This window comes from Glandiceps talaboti, chromosome 18 (genome assembly GCF_964340395.1).
Source record: "Glandiceps talaboti chromosome 18, keGlaTala1.1, whole genome shotgun sequence".
Lineage (NCBI taxonomy): Eukaryota > Metazoa > Hemichordata > Enteropneusta > Spengelidae > Glandiceps > Glandiceps talaboti.
This window is the reverse complement of record NC_135566.1, coordinates 12,956,187-12,969,008: the sequence shown is the minus strand read 5'-3', so window position 1 is coordinate 12,969,008 and position 12,822 is coordinate 12,956,187. Positions and strand designations below refer to the sequence as shown.

At 36.0% G+C, this 12,822-nt stretch overlaps 1 protein-coding gene across 1 annotated transcript; it reads right to left on the bottom strand.

Annotated features, from left to right (window-relative positions):
* Window positions 1–2,101: 2,101 nt before the first annotated feature.
* Window positions 2,102–12,517, bottom strand: LOC144449701 (alpha-tectorin-like). Its single transcript, XM_078140278.1, has 14 exons — window positions 12,293–12,517; window positions 11,158–11,265; window positions 10,632–10,784; window positions 10,059–10,212; window positions 9,210–9,386; window positions 8,718–8,917; window positions 8,009–8,186; window positions 6,710–7,009; window positions 5,731–6,048; window positions 5,134–5,357; window positions 4,238–4,384; window positions 3,633–3,788; window positions 2,902–3,052; window positions 2,102–2,301 (listed from the first exon to the last, which is right to left on the bottom strand). The coding sequence occupies exons 1-14, from the start codon at window positions 12,515–12,517 to the stop codon at window positions 2,102–2,104; spliced, it is 2,691 nt and encodes an 896-aa protein (XP_077996404.1).
* Between the last annotated feature and the right edge of the window lie 305 nt (window positions 12,518–12,822).

The following is a 12,822-nucleotide window of genomic DNA, read 5'->3' as shown; positions in this document are numbered from 1 at the left end:
CCTTTCCGCCTACATCAACGTAGACCTCCCTGGTCAAACTGACTCTATCACTTGGTTTGTTCTTCCGGTTTTGTGCCACAATGTAAAAGTAGGGTTCCTCTACAGTGGTAGTGTTAGTGCAGTTGGAAGTAGCCAGTACATATTTGCAAGTTCCTTGGTAGTTGTATTTTTGGTTATCAAAGGTGATGTAGTGAGGATCTCCCCATGCAATACATTCAGCATATTCTACCAACAAAGAACAAGGAATCATTAATAGCATTTCAACATTAAAGAAGAAATGGAATATTACCTGTCAAACCTTCAACCAGTATTTTGACAGTAAAGATGAAATGAAACACAAGTCAATTGATTTTGTAAATTACTCATTATTTTCTGAAATCTGCATTTTTAATATTGTGAAATGAAAATGTCGGTAATTTATTATATCACCTGCACACTGTTTACCGTTTGATGTTTACATTTTTGTATTTGATAATTTGCTCTTTATGACAGGAAACACTCATATGTTTGTTTGATTAGATTTTCATTGTCTAATGTAAAGTAATTACATATCTCACTTTAAACTGTTAGCTTAGTTGAAAGTCCTTATACCTTTAGTATTTATTTATTTTTGTTAATTACAACTGCATATTCTGTTTACTAAATTGAAGCAGTCTACAATTTGGTAGTAGCCACAATGTATGTAAATAGCTATATTTCCTTGCCCAAGAATTCTTTTTAGAGTATTCGTTGGTTTATTTTTAGCTTCTTAAAAGTGTTTTTTTTGGTAACGTACGTAAAAATCATTTAATTGTAGTGTGACATGTCAGTTTTATTGTTTTATACTTGATTATTTAATATTATATAGCTCATGAACGCATATGGTGTTAACTGCTCATTTTCCATTTTTATTCAATTTGCAACCGAATGGGTATGTACTGAGGAAAGCAATTATTTTAATGCATTATAACATGTAGACTTTTTGGAACTAGTAGTGATTAGTGATACTCACCTATGACACATGTTTGTTCTTCACGTCTGTAGCCATCAAAGCATTGACAACCATACCTGCCATTTTTAATACCACAGTACTCGTTTGGCCCTTGACAGGTGTCATCAGTACAATCGAACGAACCATCAGACTTGCAGGTACATTGGCTGTCACATCCATCACGAACATAGAACTCTCCTACCTTTTGAAAGAATTAGAATTCAACATGCATTTCTTAAAACTTATTTTCTAAATGAACTAGCAAGTGCCATCTATACACTGACAAACACAACTTCACCAATGTGAAATGTGAACGCAACACGAAATACCATAATAACATATCCGTTTATAACAAATAAACAATTTAAACTTTCCAATTAGATGGTTTGCAAAAGCTGATCAAGTGTTTACAGCAAATCGAGGAACAAGATACTTAAGCTAGGATGTATCTATGGACACAGTGAAGAAATTTTGTCACAAGGTAAGGGTGCTTCATCTCAAGCCACATACAAAAAGTGCTTTCTTTCAATGTAAATACCGTAACTATAAAATACCTTATAATATTTTCCATTTTGCCAGCATCCACATGCATTCCTGTCAATACATTGATTCCCTTCCAATACAGTGCCTTCTGGACACTCACATCCCTCGACACAAGGTTTCGTACATTGTGATGGAGCGTCTGGATATGGACATGTTGCTGGGCAGGCAGTTGCACATATGGAATATCCTTGGCCAGTTGGACAGTCAAGAGCTACAAATACAAGAAAATAACAAATACATCAACTTCAGAACACGGTTTGGTGAAAGAAATAGAAAAACAACATACGACAAGAGCAGTCAATTACTTAAGAATAAAAGCGAATGGTAAAAACCTCCAATACCACTAGACATTTTACCATGAATTCACTTTTCATGATTAAAAGTTAAAGTTCAAAATCTCTCTAAACATCAAATGTTTAGTTTAAGGTACAACGATATTTCCTCCCCACAGTCAACACATTGATAACATGTTTTTTGAGAATATCCAGTTTCCATCTGCTTGACTGTATATATGTATTGTGATGTTTAACGCTCGTGCATAGTCCTCTACACACACAGGATTTCCTTGTTTGATAAATATAAATGTCATCATCTTTTATACATACGACAGAAATCAGGTGTTCTCCACTGCAAATGTGTGCCTCCTCTATCTGTGCAGGTCTGGGCATATAATTCAATGCTATCACATGCATTTGTGTCGTCTTCGGGTAGAGATGCACACAAGTCATATACACAGGTGTAATAATATTCTTCAGGATCAACAAAGCTATGACAAGTCAGAAACGGTCCTATATAAAAAAAGACAGAAGGGATCATATGAACATAATATTGTTGTGTCTGCTTCATCTAAGATTACGCCTCAATGACACCAACATTTCTGAGTTATCAACTACACGAAACCTTGGATAATGGAGGAGGAAGAAGCTAATAGACACTAAGGAACCCCTCCGATTAAACTTCAATAATCATGGTACAACATTGATTGATCTAAAGTGATCTAAAATAATATTTTTATTCATTATAATCATAAGTGTATCCTTTAAATAGTGTATCAATGGGGTGACTTTCAGAGATATCAATATGAAGGTACTTAAGACAGTATTTTCAATTGTTTTTCTTGATTATGAACATATCATTGCTCAATTCATTAATTGTTCTAATTAATTTACTGGGAACCTAGCATGTTTATCTAGCACTGCTTGCTTAATATAAGAGTGTGATGTATTTGTATAAAAGTTGAGCGTCTACAAAGGTTTACGCTAAAATCGATTTTATAGTAAATTTACCTCGATGCTAACCATTTTGAGAAAGCAAAACCAACAAGCTAACTATACATTGGACAAAAAATGAACGGAATTATGCATGGAAAAGATTTCAACCATTCATACCAGCAGGATTTGTAAGAATAGAACACATCTCATGAGCTGTTCTGTTAAGGTCAGAGGTCACGCTGTCGCATGGGTTGACATCGATGACATCTGATTGGCATTCGGGTTTGTTATAAACCCAGCTATTGCCGAATTCGGTAACAGTGGCTGCCTGAAACATCATTTGATAAAAAGAAACAAATCCAGGGTTAGTCTTTAGTTTTTGTTCCTTTGAGATAATGTTTATTCAAGAGCAGGTACATGATACCTCATTTTTGTCATATCATTAACCATGGTACCTCTAGTGTCTGTACTATTTCATATTCATACATTGGTTGAACTAATGCAATACAATACAATGCAATACAATACAATGCAATACAATGCAATACAATACAATGCAATACAATACAATGCAATGCAATGCAAAGCAATGCAATGCATTACAACACAACACAACACAACACAACACAACACAACACAACACAACACAACACAACACAACACAACACAACACAACTCAACACAACACAACACAACACAACACAACGCAACGCAATACATAACTCCTTACGCTTACTGTATTCAACTCCTATAGCGATATTCTACTGATCGAGAAAAAAATTCATTTTCGAAATACTGATATTTAGAAAGTGTGATACAGTTCAGGATTACTGGTTTAGGCCGGATGCCCTTCTTTATATCTCATAACCATCATAGGTTGCAAGGTCAATAAAACAATATGTACATACAATGCGTCCTTGTGGTGTCATCAGATCATTAAACGGGTTGTCATCCAAAGTTCCACAGAGGCCACATGTTGCATTCAACAGCATGGGTGGCACGGTGATTTGGACAGAGCTGCGTTTATTCCAGTATATGTCAACATCAAAGTCGGTTTGTAAAACCTGCACAGAAATCATATACGTTAGAAAGTGTATTTATTGTCGCTACACAAAGTAAAGTAGATCAAATCACAGTATGTTTTAGTTTTATATATCAAAAGTTCTTCTTGGGAGGTAAAAGTATTTCTGCACTCTTGATTTTTGTCTTCTTTACAGTTAATCAGAATCAGGTTCTTCCTACTCCTACAGACAAACGAATACCACTTGACAAACTCAGCCTTATTTTGTTTTGATCTAAACCATCGATTGAATGAATTAGTCGCATGCATCAAAAGGTATTTCATTGACAGTTTTGTATAGGTGGATCTAATTTACATTTGCTTCATAACGTTCATGTATAACAGGGAAATTTATTTGGTGTCGTTTTCTTTCTATATTAAGATATATAAAATACTGAGATAGATTCATTGTAGAACTTGTAACAAAATAAAGTTACAATTTGTCTTACTCACCACATATCTACCAGCTGATCTAATGAAAGTGTTATAGACTCTGTCTAATCCATTTGTATAGCCTGTAACATTAATACTGACTTGAACGGGTAGGTTAACATACACTCCTTCAATTTGCACGTCTCCTCCATTCAGGAGCACCATGTTCTGTGAAGCAAATGATAATATTTTGATTTCACGCTTTTTTTCTCCAGAAACCCGAGAGTTGACATTTTTGAACAACAATTTGAATATACTATTGGGCCAATATGGTATTAAGTGTTTCAGGATCGAATGGTTACTGGGATGAGTGTCTAATGATCAAGTCAGCCAGTCTGTCAGTCAGTCAGTCAGTCAGTCAGTCAGTCACTAGGTCAGTCAGTCAGTCAGTCAGTCAGTCAGTCAGTCATTCACTAGGTCAGTCAGTCAGTCAGTAGGTCAGTCAGTCAGTCAGTCAGTCAGTCAGTCAGTCAGTCAGTTACTAGGTCAATTAATTAGTCAGTCAGTCAGTCAGTCAGTCAGTCAGTTACTAGGTCAATTAATTAATTAGTCAGTCAGTCAGTCAGTCAGTCACTCACTCACTCACTCACTCACTCACTCACTCACTCACTCACTCAGTCAGTCAGTCAGTCAGTCAGTCAGTCAGTTAGTTAGTTAGTCAGTCACTCGGTGAGTCACTCGGTCGGTCAATCAGTCAGTCAGTCAGTCAGTCAGTCAGCCAGCCAGCCAGCCAACCATTCAGTCAATCAGCTGGTGTTTGTAATCATACTGTTGCTTATTTCATGTAATCTTGTTTATCGACAATTATCGTTATCTATAGAAAATATTTATCCCCAGATCAGTGTAACCATGACTAGACAATATTCCTAAACATATAATTGTTTGTTTTAAAACATATTTCTGATTACAATACTTACTACTCCGAACAGCTTCATGGTGACTTCTCGTGTGAAGGAAACTCTAGCGTTTGGCGAATTCTTGATGTTGTTGGCAATTACTTCAAATACAGGGAGGGGTGGTGCTGTAGTGTCTTGCTGACAGTCCTTTACTAAAATATACTCACAGTCACCCTGGTAGTCATAGCGCAATCCATCAAATGTAATATAATGGGGGTCTCCATACGCACTGCATATGGCGTATACTACAAAATAGAGGATACATATGTTAAGTAATATTAGAATATTGTTGTTGTTGTTGTTGTTGTTGTTGTTGTTGTTGTTGTTGTTGTTGTTGTTTAACACAAATTAATGCAAAGCGGCTGAAATGACATGATCACAGCAAACAACAGCGAGAAAAACATCTAATTCAAACAACACGTTTGCATATATTAATGTATATGTTTAAGATTAAAATTAGCAACAAGCTTACATTCAAACCGTGGACTGACTTCTGCAGAATTAACCTAAACACAAATTTGTATTTGGACTTTTTTTTAAAAGATCAACTCAGTAAATGGGTTTGCCAACACAGGTGAATTTTCATTTGAAGATTTATGTTCGAATCGAATCACTTACCATCCTCACAATTGCGTCCTCTGCGGTTCGCTGGACACGTTTTGAAAATGTATGTTACTCCTGTATTAATGGTCCCTACGTCTAGTTCAACAACAATGCGAATATCGAAGTAAGTGTTGATTTGTAGTGAAGTCAAGACGAATCGTGTAACCTCAGTGTCGGTTATTTCTGCTGCTGGGGTCCAACTACCGCTTCCCATGATACTGTATTCAATTGTGAGTTTGCGTACAGTTACAAGTTCAAAGCTCCATGAGAATGATATAGAGTTTGATGTTGCAATTTCGATGAGGAGATTAAAGGCTCCCTTTTCTCTCATATCTAGAAGATACAAAAAGAACATTTTGTCATATAAAGAAAAGAAGTCGATTTTCATGTTCAATTTGAATTTTTTTTCAATCGGACACCCTCAAATTATTCTTCGTAGTATTCCCATACCTGTCACACCCAGCTAGATATGTGAACATACAAATCCATATTTAAAGCGTTTGTATTAAGATTAAATATATTCTTGTTATTTCAAATAGAACATACTATTTAAGTAAAATCGTTTAGTGTAGCGAAAGATGACATTGGTCCGGTGTTTCTTATTATAACTTCCCGTTGTCTTTGAGTGGAACAAACTTTGTTTATAAGACATATTACAATTCTCTTCTAGAATTGTACGAGCAAGGACTCCTTCACAACCTTACAGACATTTAACATACAACGTCACCGGATCATGTATATGTTATGGTTCAGACAATTGAAAATGGTTGCTAACCATGCTTCAGTTACCTTACCGAGTGCCGTTTAAATATGCAGCAAACCACTAAGACACAAAACATAAAAACTCAGCTTGTGTCCATACATTGCGCTGCAACTCACGATCATTGAGATACATTTGGCGACAAAATTAAGACACGTGTTATGTCTTCTAAGTTCTACAATGCCATAAGCTAATTGAAAAACGATATAAGGAATGTACTGTGTGGCCACTTACTTTCGACACATCCAACTCCTTCAAAGCCATACAAGCATGTTGTTACAATCAATATATCGCTTTCTCCCCTAGTTCCATCCAAACGTACCACAATAACCTGAATCTCATAGGAAGAGTTTGATTCCAGTCCTTGTAAAACAAACAGTAATTGAGATGCACTGATTGGAGGCATGACTGTCCACCCATTCGAACCTTCCGGACGATACTGTACCATGGTTCTTTCGACTTCGATTTGTAGTTTCCATATTATGGTGATAGAGCTGCTACTCACTTGCTGGACACTAACATCATATGGTCGATCTGGAACATGAAGATAAAAAAAATGGTTAGTCTTGTATCGAGACATTAATCCAAAAGTACTTTGCCTATATATGTAAAGTTACTTCATATTGAGTTTTAAATCGTATACAATGAGTGGACTTATACATGCATGTCGGTGGTGACAACACAAAATTGAAAAGAATACACAGCGATGGGCTTCAGCATTACCAGTCCTCGTAGTCGATATTGGACATGATAGGACCCAATATCAACTTTTAACCAAGTAGGTATTAGTTGATTGTGAATGCACCGACGGCACAGAACCCTAATTTCTGGGTGCAAAACTTATCATTTCGTCAGTCCACATGAAACGAGGTTGCCAATAACGGTACGCACTTTCACTTTGTACATACAGTATCTATGTTATTTTGACATGTTAGTTGACATATATTAATTGGACACATCAGCATAAACATGAATGTAATATAAATTTGAACATAAATTTTACAGCAAGTTATTAGTCATGTCTATGGTATCAGAGGTACGATGAAAACAAATATACATGTACTTGGCAATGTAAGTAATACTCAAGAAAGCCAAAAGTATTCACATCATGCTAAGACGACCCCATTCTCGCAAGTCAGAGCGTATTTTCCGATGACGCAACGGACAGTACGTCTCGGAAGGAAGCGTAAAAACACGTCCACATTTAAGCTGGACATCACCACGTGTTATGTACACTAAATTTCATTTTAATCTAACCAGTGCCCTTTAAGATAATGTCTTTTACAAGCAGACACTGAGGTACGTATCGCTATGTGATTGCATTAGCTTCAATTTAGTCTTTTTTTCGCAAAAGATTTATCAAATAAGAAACAGGTGTTAATAAAATATTCTGGAAATTGTGTTTGACCAATTTCATACAACAGCAAATGCGAAAGCGTTTAGGAAAATACGATCCTGCTATGTTATTTCGTGCAGAAGTTAAAGAGATGAAATTATACGGTACATGGTTTGAGGAATATAGGTGTCGCCTACCATTGATGCAAGAGATCCCATCCCCTAGATAGCCATCGTTGCAGTAACAGTCTCGAACACCATCCCGAATTTCACATCCAGCGTTTTCATCACATGCTATTCCTGTGCACACATGGTTACCACCAGCGTTACATGAGCACCTTTCGGTACACAACAAGTTTACTGACTCAGATCCAACCTGTAGGTTCAAATACATTTTAATAGATGATGGTGAAATATAGCAAGTCACGAATAATGCTCCGTTCAGTTCACAGATCTGTCTGCTCTTTGTGTCATCCAAAGATCAATTTGATGGGAGGGTTTTATCTCAGACCACTATACCGGTCTGAGTTTACATACCAGCCAGTGGCAAAGACGATCATGATGAAACTAATAACACAACTAACCATGTTACAGAGACTATATGACACGTACAGTCATATTCAATGGATTCACGAGTACTGTGGGGGCTCCCTACTGTGACAATCGTAGCTAGAATTACAGTAGACGTAGTAGTAGTAGTAGTAGTAGTAGTAGTAGTAGTAGTAGTAGTAGTAGTAGTAGTGGTAGTAGTAGTGGTGGTAGTGGTGGTAGTGGTGGTGATAGTAGTAGTAGTAGTAGTAGTAGTAGTAGTAGTAGTAGTAGTTGTTGTTGTTGTTGTTGTTGTTGTTGTTGTTGTTGTTGTACAACAGTTCGGTATACAATTATTTCTACCATGGTTATTTCTTACCGAATAATAGTATCCATCTTTAGTACATCCACATTGGTTTTCTTCAACACACATATCTCCATCCAATAGATAACCATCGTTACATTTACAGCCTTCTACACAGACCTGATCACATGATTGGTCTGCTTTTGGATCTGCGCATGTCGGTGGACAAGCCGTGGAACATTTACTATACGTTGAAAACTGAGGACACTCCATGGCTTAGAAGAAACGATACGAACAAAAAGAATGTTAACATGCGGTCATCAAATAACGATTTGGAGAAAAGAGGTTTTGTGAGTAAGTTACAAACATCACTAACAAGAAATTCAAAATAACGAACTGGTAATACAAATATCAGCTTTGAATCAAACAGTAACTTGAAAGATTCTTGTATCATTGACCAACTATGGCAGTGAACAACTGTTAGAGTTACTGAACTGCTTGTACATATACATTGGTCTTAAAGGCAAAATTCTCGTGCACTGTAATACGTTAGGGGTAAGTACTCACGACAGAAACTCTCGGTCCTCCAATCGACGATGATACCAATACTTGCACAGTCCGCGGCATACAGCTCTGCACTATCACATTTGAATGAATCGTCGGGATGGAGTGCACACAGGTCGTAAACACATGCATCGTAATACGGTTGGGGAGAGATTTCTCCGTGGCAATCAATAAATAATCCTGTAAAAACAAACATAAGTAACCATCGATACCGATTATTTGTATAATGTTGTTGTGACACCGTCCGTTTTAACTATCACCATTATTGTACCATGCTTATTGGCAAATAGATTGTGTATAGTGTTTATCGTCTGATGATCGCTGGGGAAGCGTGAAACTCCAAGTAACGACATATAACTTATAACTTATTATAACATCCTTACTCTTTTGAATTAAGTATATATATATAACACAGTATCACGTAAGATCATGACAGAGGAGCCGCTACACAGTGTTCACGCTGTTGCGATCATACCGCTCTACATACATATGTTTTGAGCACTGTTTACTCCAGTATAGACATATTACATATACTGAGTTTATATATTATATATATATATATATATATATATATATATATATATATATATATATATATATATACATGTGTGTGTATGAGTGTATATATATGTAATGTATGTATGTATGTATGTATGTATGTCTGTATGTCTGTCTGTCTGTCTGTCTGTCTGTCTGTCTGTCTGTATGTATGTATGTATGTATGTATGTATGTATGTATGTATGTATGCATGCATGCATGCATGCATGCATGCATGCATGCATATATGTATGTGTGTGTGTGTGTGTGTATGTATGTATGTATGTATGTATGTATATCATAGCACAATGTACCTGTTGTATTGTCAAGTATGACGTCACATATATTCATAATTGAGTCCAACTCTTCAGGTGATCTGTCATCACACGGGCTGACGTCATTCACATTGCCATCACAGTCAACTGAGTCCACGGCCCAACTGTTTCCGAACTCTGCCCCGACAGTACTCTAGAGATTGGGAGAGATAGTTCAAAGGTTTAACTTTACATAATACTTCATTCTAATTAGTGATTCGGTGCTTCATGTTGTTTGAAAAGAGCTTGACAATTGATAATCCATGTTTAATATAATAAGTTTGAACTGATGACAGAAATAATGTAAAATATCGAAAAAGAGTCGTTTTCATTCCTTTATTTCCGTGAAGTTTAACACAATTTTCATAAAAAGCACATATCGATGTTACATTAAATTCCACCATGGTCTTTCCCAAGACTGAATCAAATTCGAGTATTTTAAACACTTGTACACGCAATGGCTAAACATATTCATAGTTTGATGTTCCCTCATTAAAAGGCATTTTCAAAAATTTTTATAGTTGGGATATTTGAAGCTAAGGCATCGCATGAAGAGATCATTGTGCTACTAACCAGTGTACCGTCGCCTGTATATTCCACTTCTGGCAAGCCATCATAGTTACCACATAAACCACAAGTTTTGTTCATGAAAGACTCCGGTAATTTGATTTCAAATCTATCCTTTCCATTCCATTTCACAGAAAGACCAAAATCCGTATAAAGATTCTGAATGTGGACAAAAAAAATGAAAGACATTAATTAATATTCATATCGTATAATCTCGCGATATTTGGCGAGACATTTGTAATATAATTCTAGATCCAAAGATTCGCAGGGAGGTTCTGCCAATCTCAGACCACTCCAGTGGATACATTAATGGATACTACAGTGGTCTCAGAACCAAGGAGTTACCTGACTGGATATAATCAAGAAAACTACCTTCCATTTCGTAGACAAACGATGGACTGTTTTCATTTGCGTGTCGTATTATCTGTTGATTAACTTCATGCCGAGACTCATATATCACGACTAAATGCACGCACTTCTGCACCAGTCTTGATCATTTTAGCGATTAAATATCATGAAAATGTATGATTACCAGTAGAGCACCACTTCTCAGGATGACTACACCATCAGCTGGTTCACAGGGAGGCGTGATTCGAACTCCTTCCACGTACACCTTTTTATCCTCCATCATGGTGATGACCTATGGGGTCAAAGTACTAAACCTTTATGGATGGATTCACACTCAGAGATTGAAATACACATGTGATTTGTGTAAGTAGAAATACTCTCTCTCTAACATCTATATCCTTCAAATATATATTTTACTAACGTTTGCTTGTGTTTAGACACTTTTGGTCAAATGTGGAATTTGAATTGAATTGAATTGAATTTGAATTAATGGGTAAGAACAAGCTATGCTTGATAAACCCCATGTCTATTACTCAGGTAACTGTCCAAGTTCGATTTAAATTCAATGACTTCATTGGAATAATCACTGCCTTTCTACTATCAGCGTTGGAGAATTTGTCAGCTCAAATGATTTATTTCACTCACACACACACATACACATACATACATACATACATACATAACATACATACATACATACATACACACACACACACACATACATACATACATACATACATACATACATACATACATACATACATACATACATACATACACACTTGATTTATATCACATGAAGACCCATTACTTTGAATGGAATAATCGAGTATCTGTGAAAACATCAACTTTGATAACCACAACCACACTGTTTCTACAATCAGTTTCAAATCGAATGGAAATCCTATAATTGAACATATTTGCTCGCTCATCATATCTGTATCAAGTTCAATCTCATTCTACCAAATGATACTGTGCAGTGAATTTGAACATGCAGTAAGATTATAACCAACCATAAATACAAGAATACTAAGCGCTTACCATCATATTTCATTAAATACATGTCAACATACAGAGAGCTTCTAAAACTATTGATGGTAACAAATAGTAATAATAGTTATTTTATGTGTGTACCACTTTCCACATTTTCAACCTGGGAAATCTGGCCTTGTTAAAAGATGCAACTTTCAACTTCGCAATTTTTCATTTCTAATTGTCCGTATTTAGAGCTTGCTCTACAAAAATCGCCAAAATGATATAAATGCATGTCCTATAACCTTCATATGAGGGTACTATCACGTATAGTTTTTACTTCTTACCATGCCACTTATTGAAACCGTTACTTCCCGCGTGAAAGACACTCTAGCATTTTCACTGCTCTTCCTATTATCAGCAGTCACTTTAAACGACGGTATGTTGTCTTCTTGCACACAATTCTCTGCCAACATGTACGTGCAGTCGCCCTGGAAATCGTACTTCTCGTTGTCAAACGTGGTATAATGGGGATCACCCCAACCAGAACATATGGAGTACTCTTCAAACATAGAATATAGTATCCATTATATAATAACATAATAGTGTTAGTATATTTTATTTGAAATGAAATAATGTATCGGTACATTATCTGGGGTCAAAATATAGAAACAAATAAACAAAAATACATTAAATGTGTATAAAATATGAAAAATAAATAAAATATATGTATATCATCCGTTCGTTTTCAGTACACACGAAACATTCATAAACCTATTCCTTTTTGTAGCATATTTAGTTAATGATTGGTCGACGCATGTGTAGTCACGTGATCATGTGGATGGCTGACGGTTGGATAGATGTATTGATGAGTGAA

Excerpts from the sequence above, each read along its gene's own strand:
- LOC144449701 (XM_078140278.1), bottom strand. The coding sequence starts at position 12,517 with ATGTTTGAAGAGTACTCCATATGTTCTGGTTGGGGTGATCCCCATTAT. Across the intron at positions 5,358-5,730 it reads AGGACGCAATTGTGAGGATG|TATACGCCATATGCAGTGCG; the intron begins GTAAGTGATTCG and ends TCTATTTTGTAG. Across the intron at positions 3,789-4,237 it reads GATCAGCTGGTAGATATGTG|GTTTTACAAACCGACTTTGA; the intron begins GTGAGTAAGACA and ends ATTTCTGTGCAG.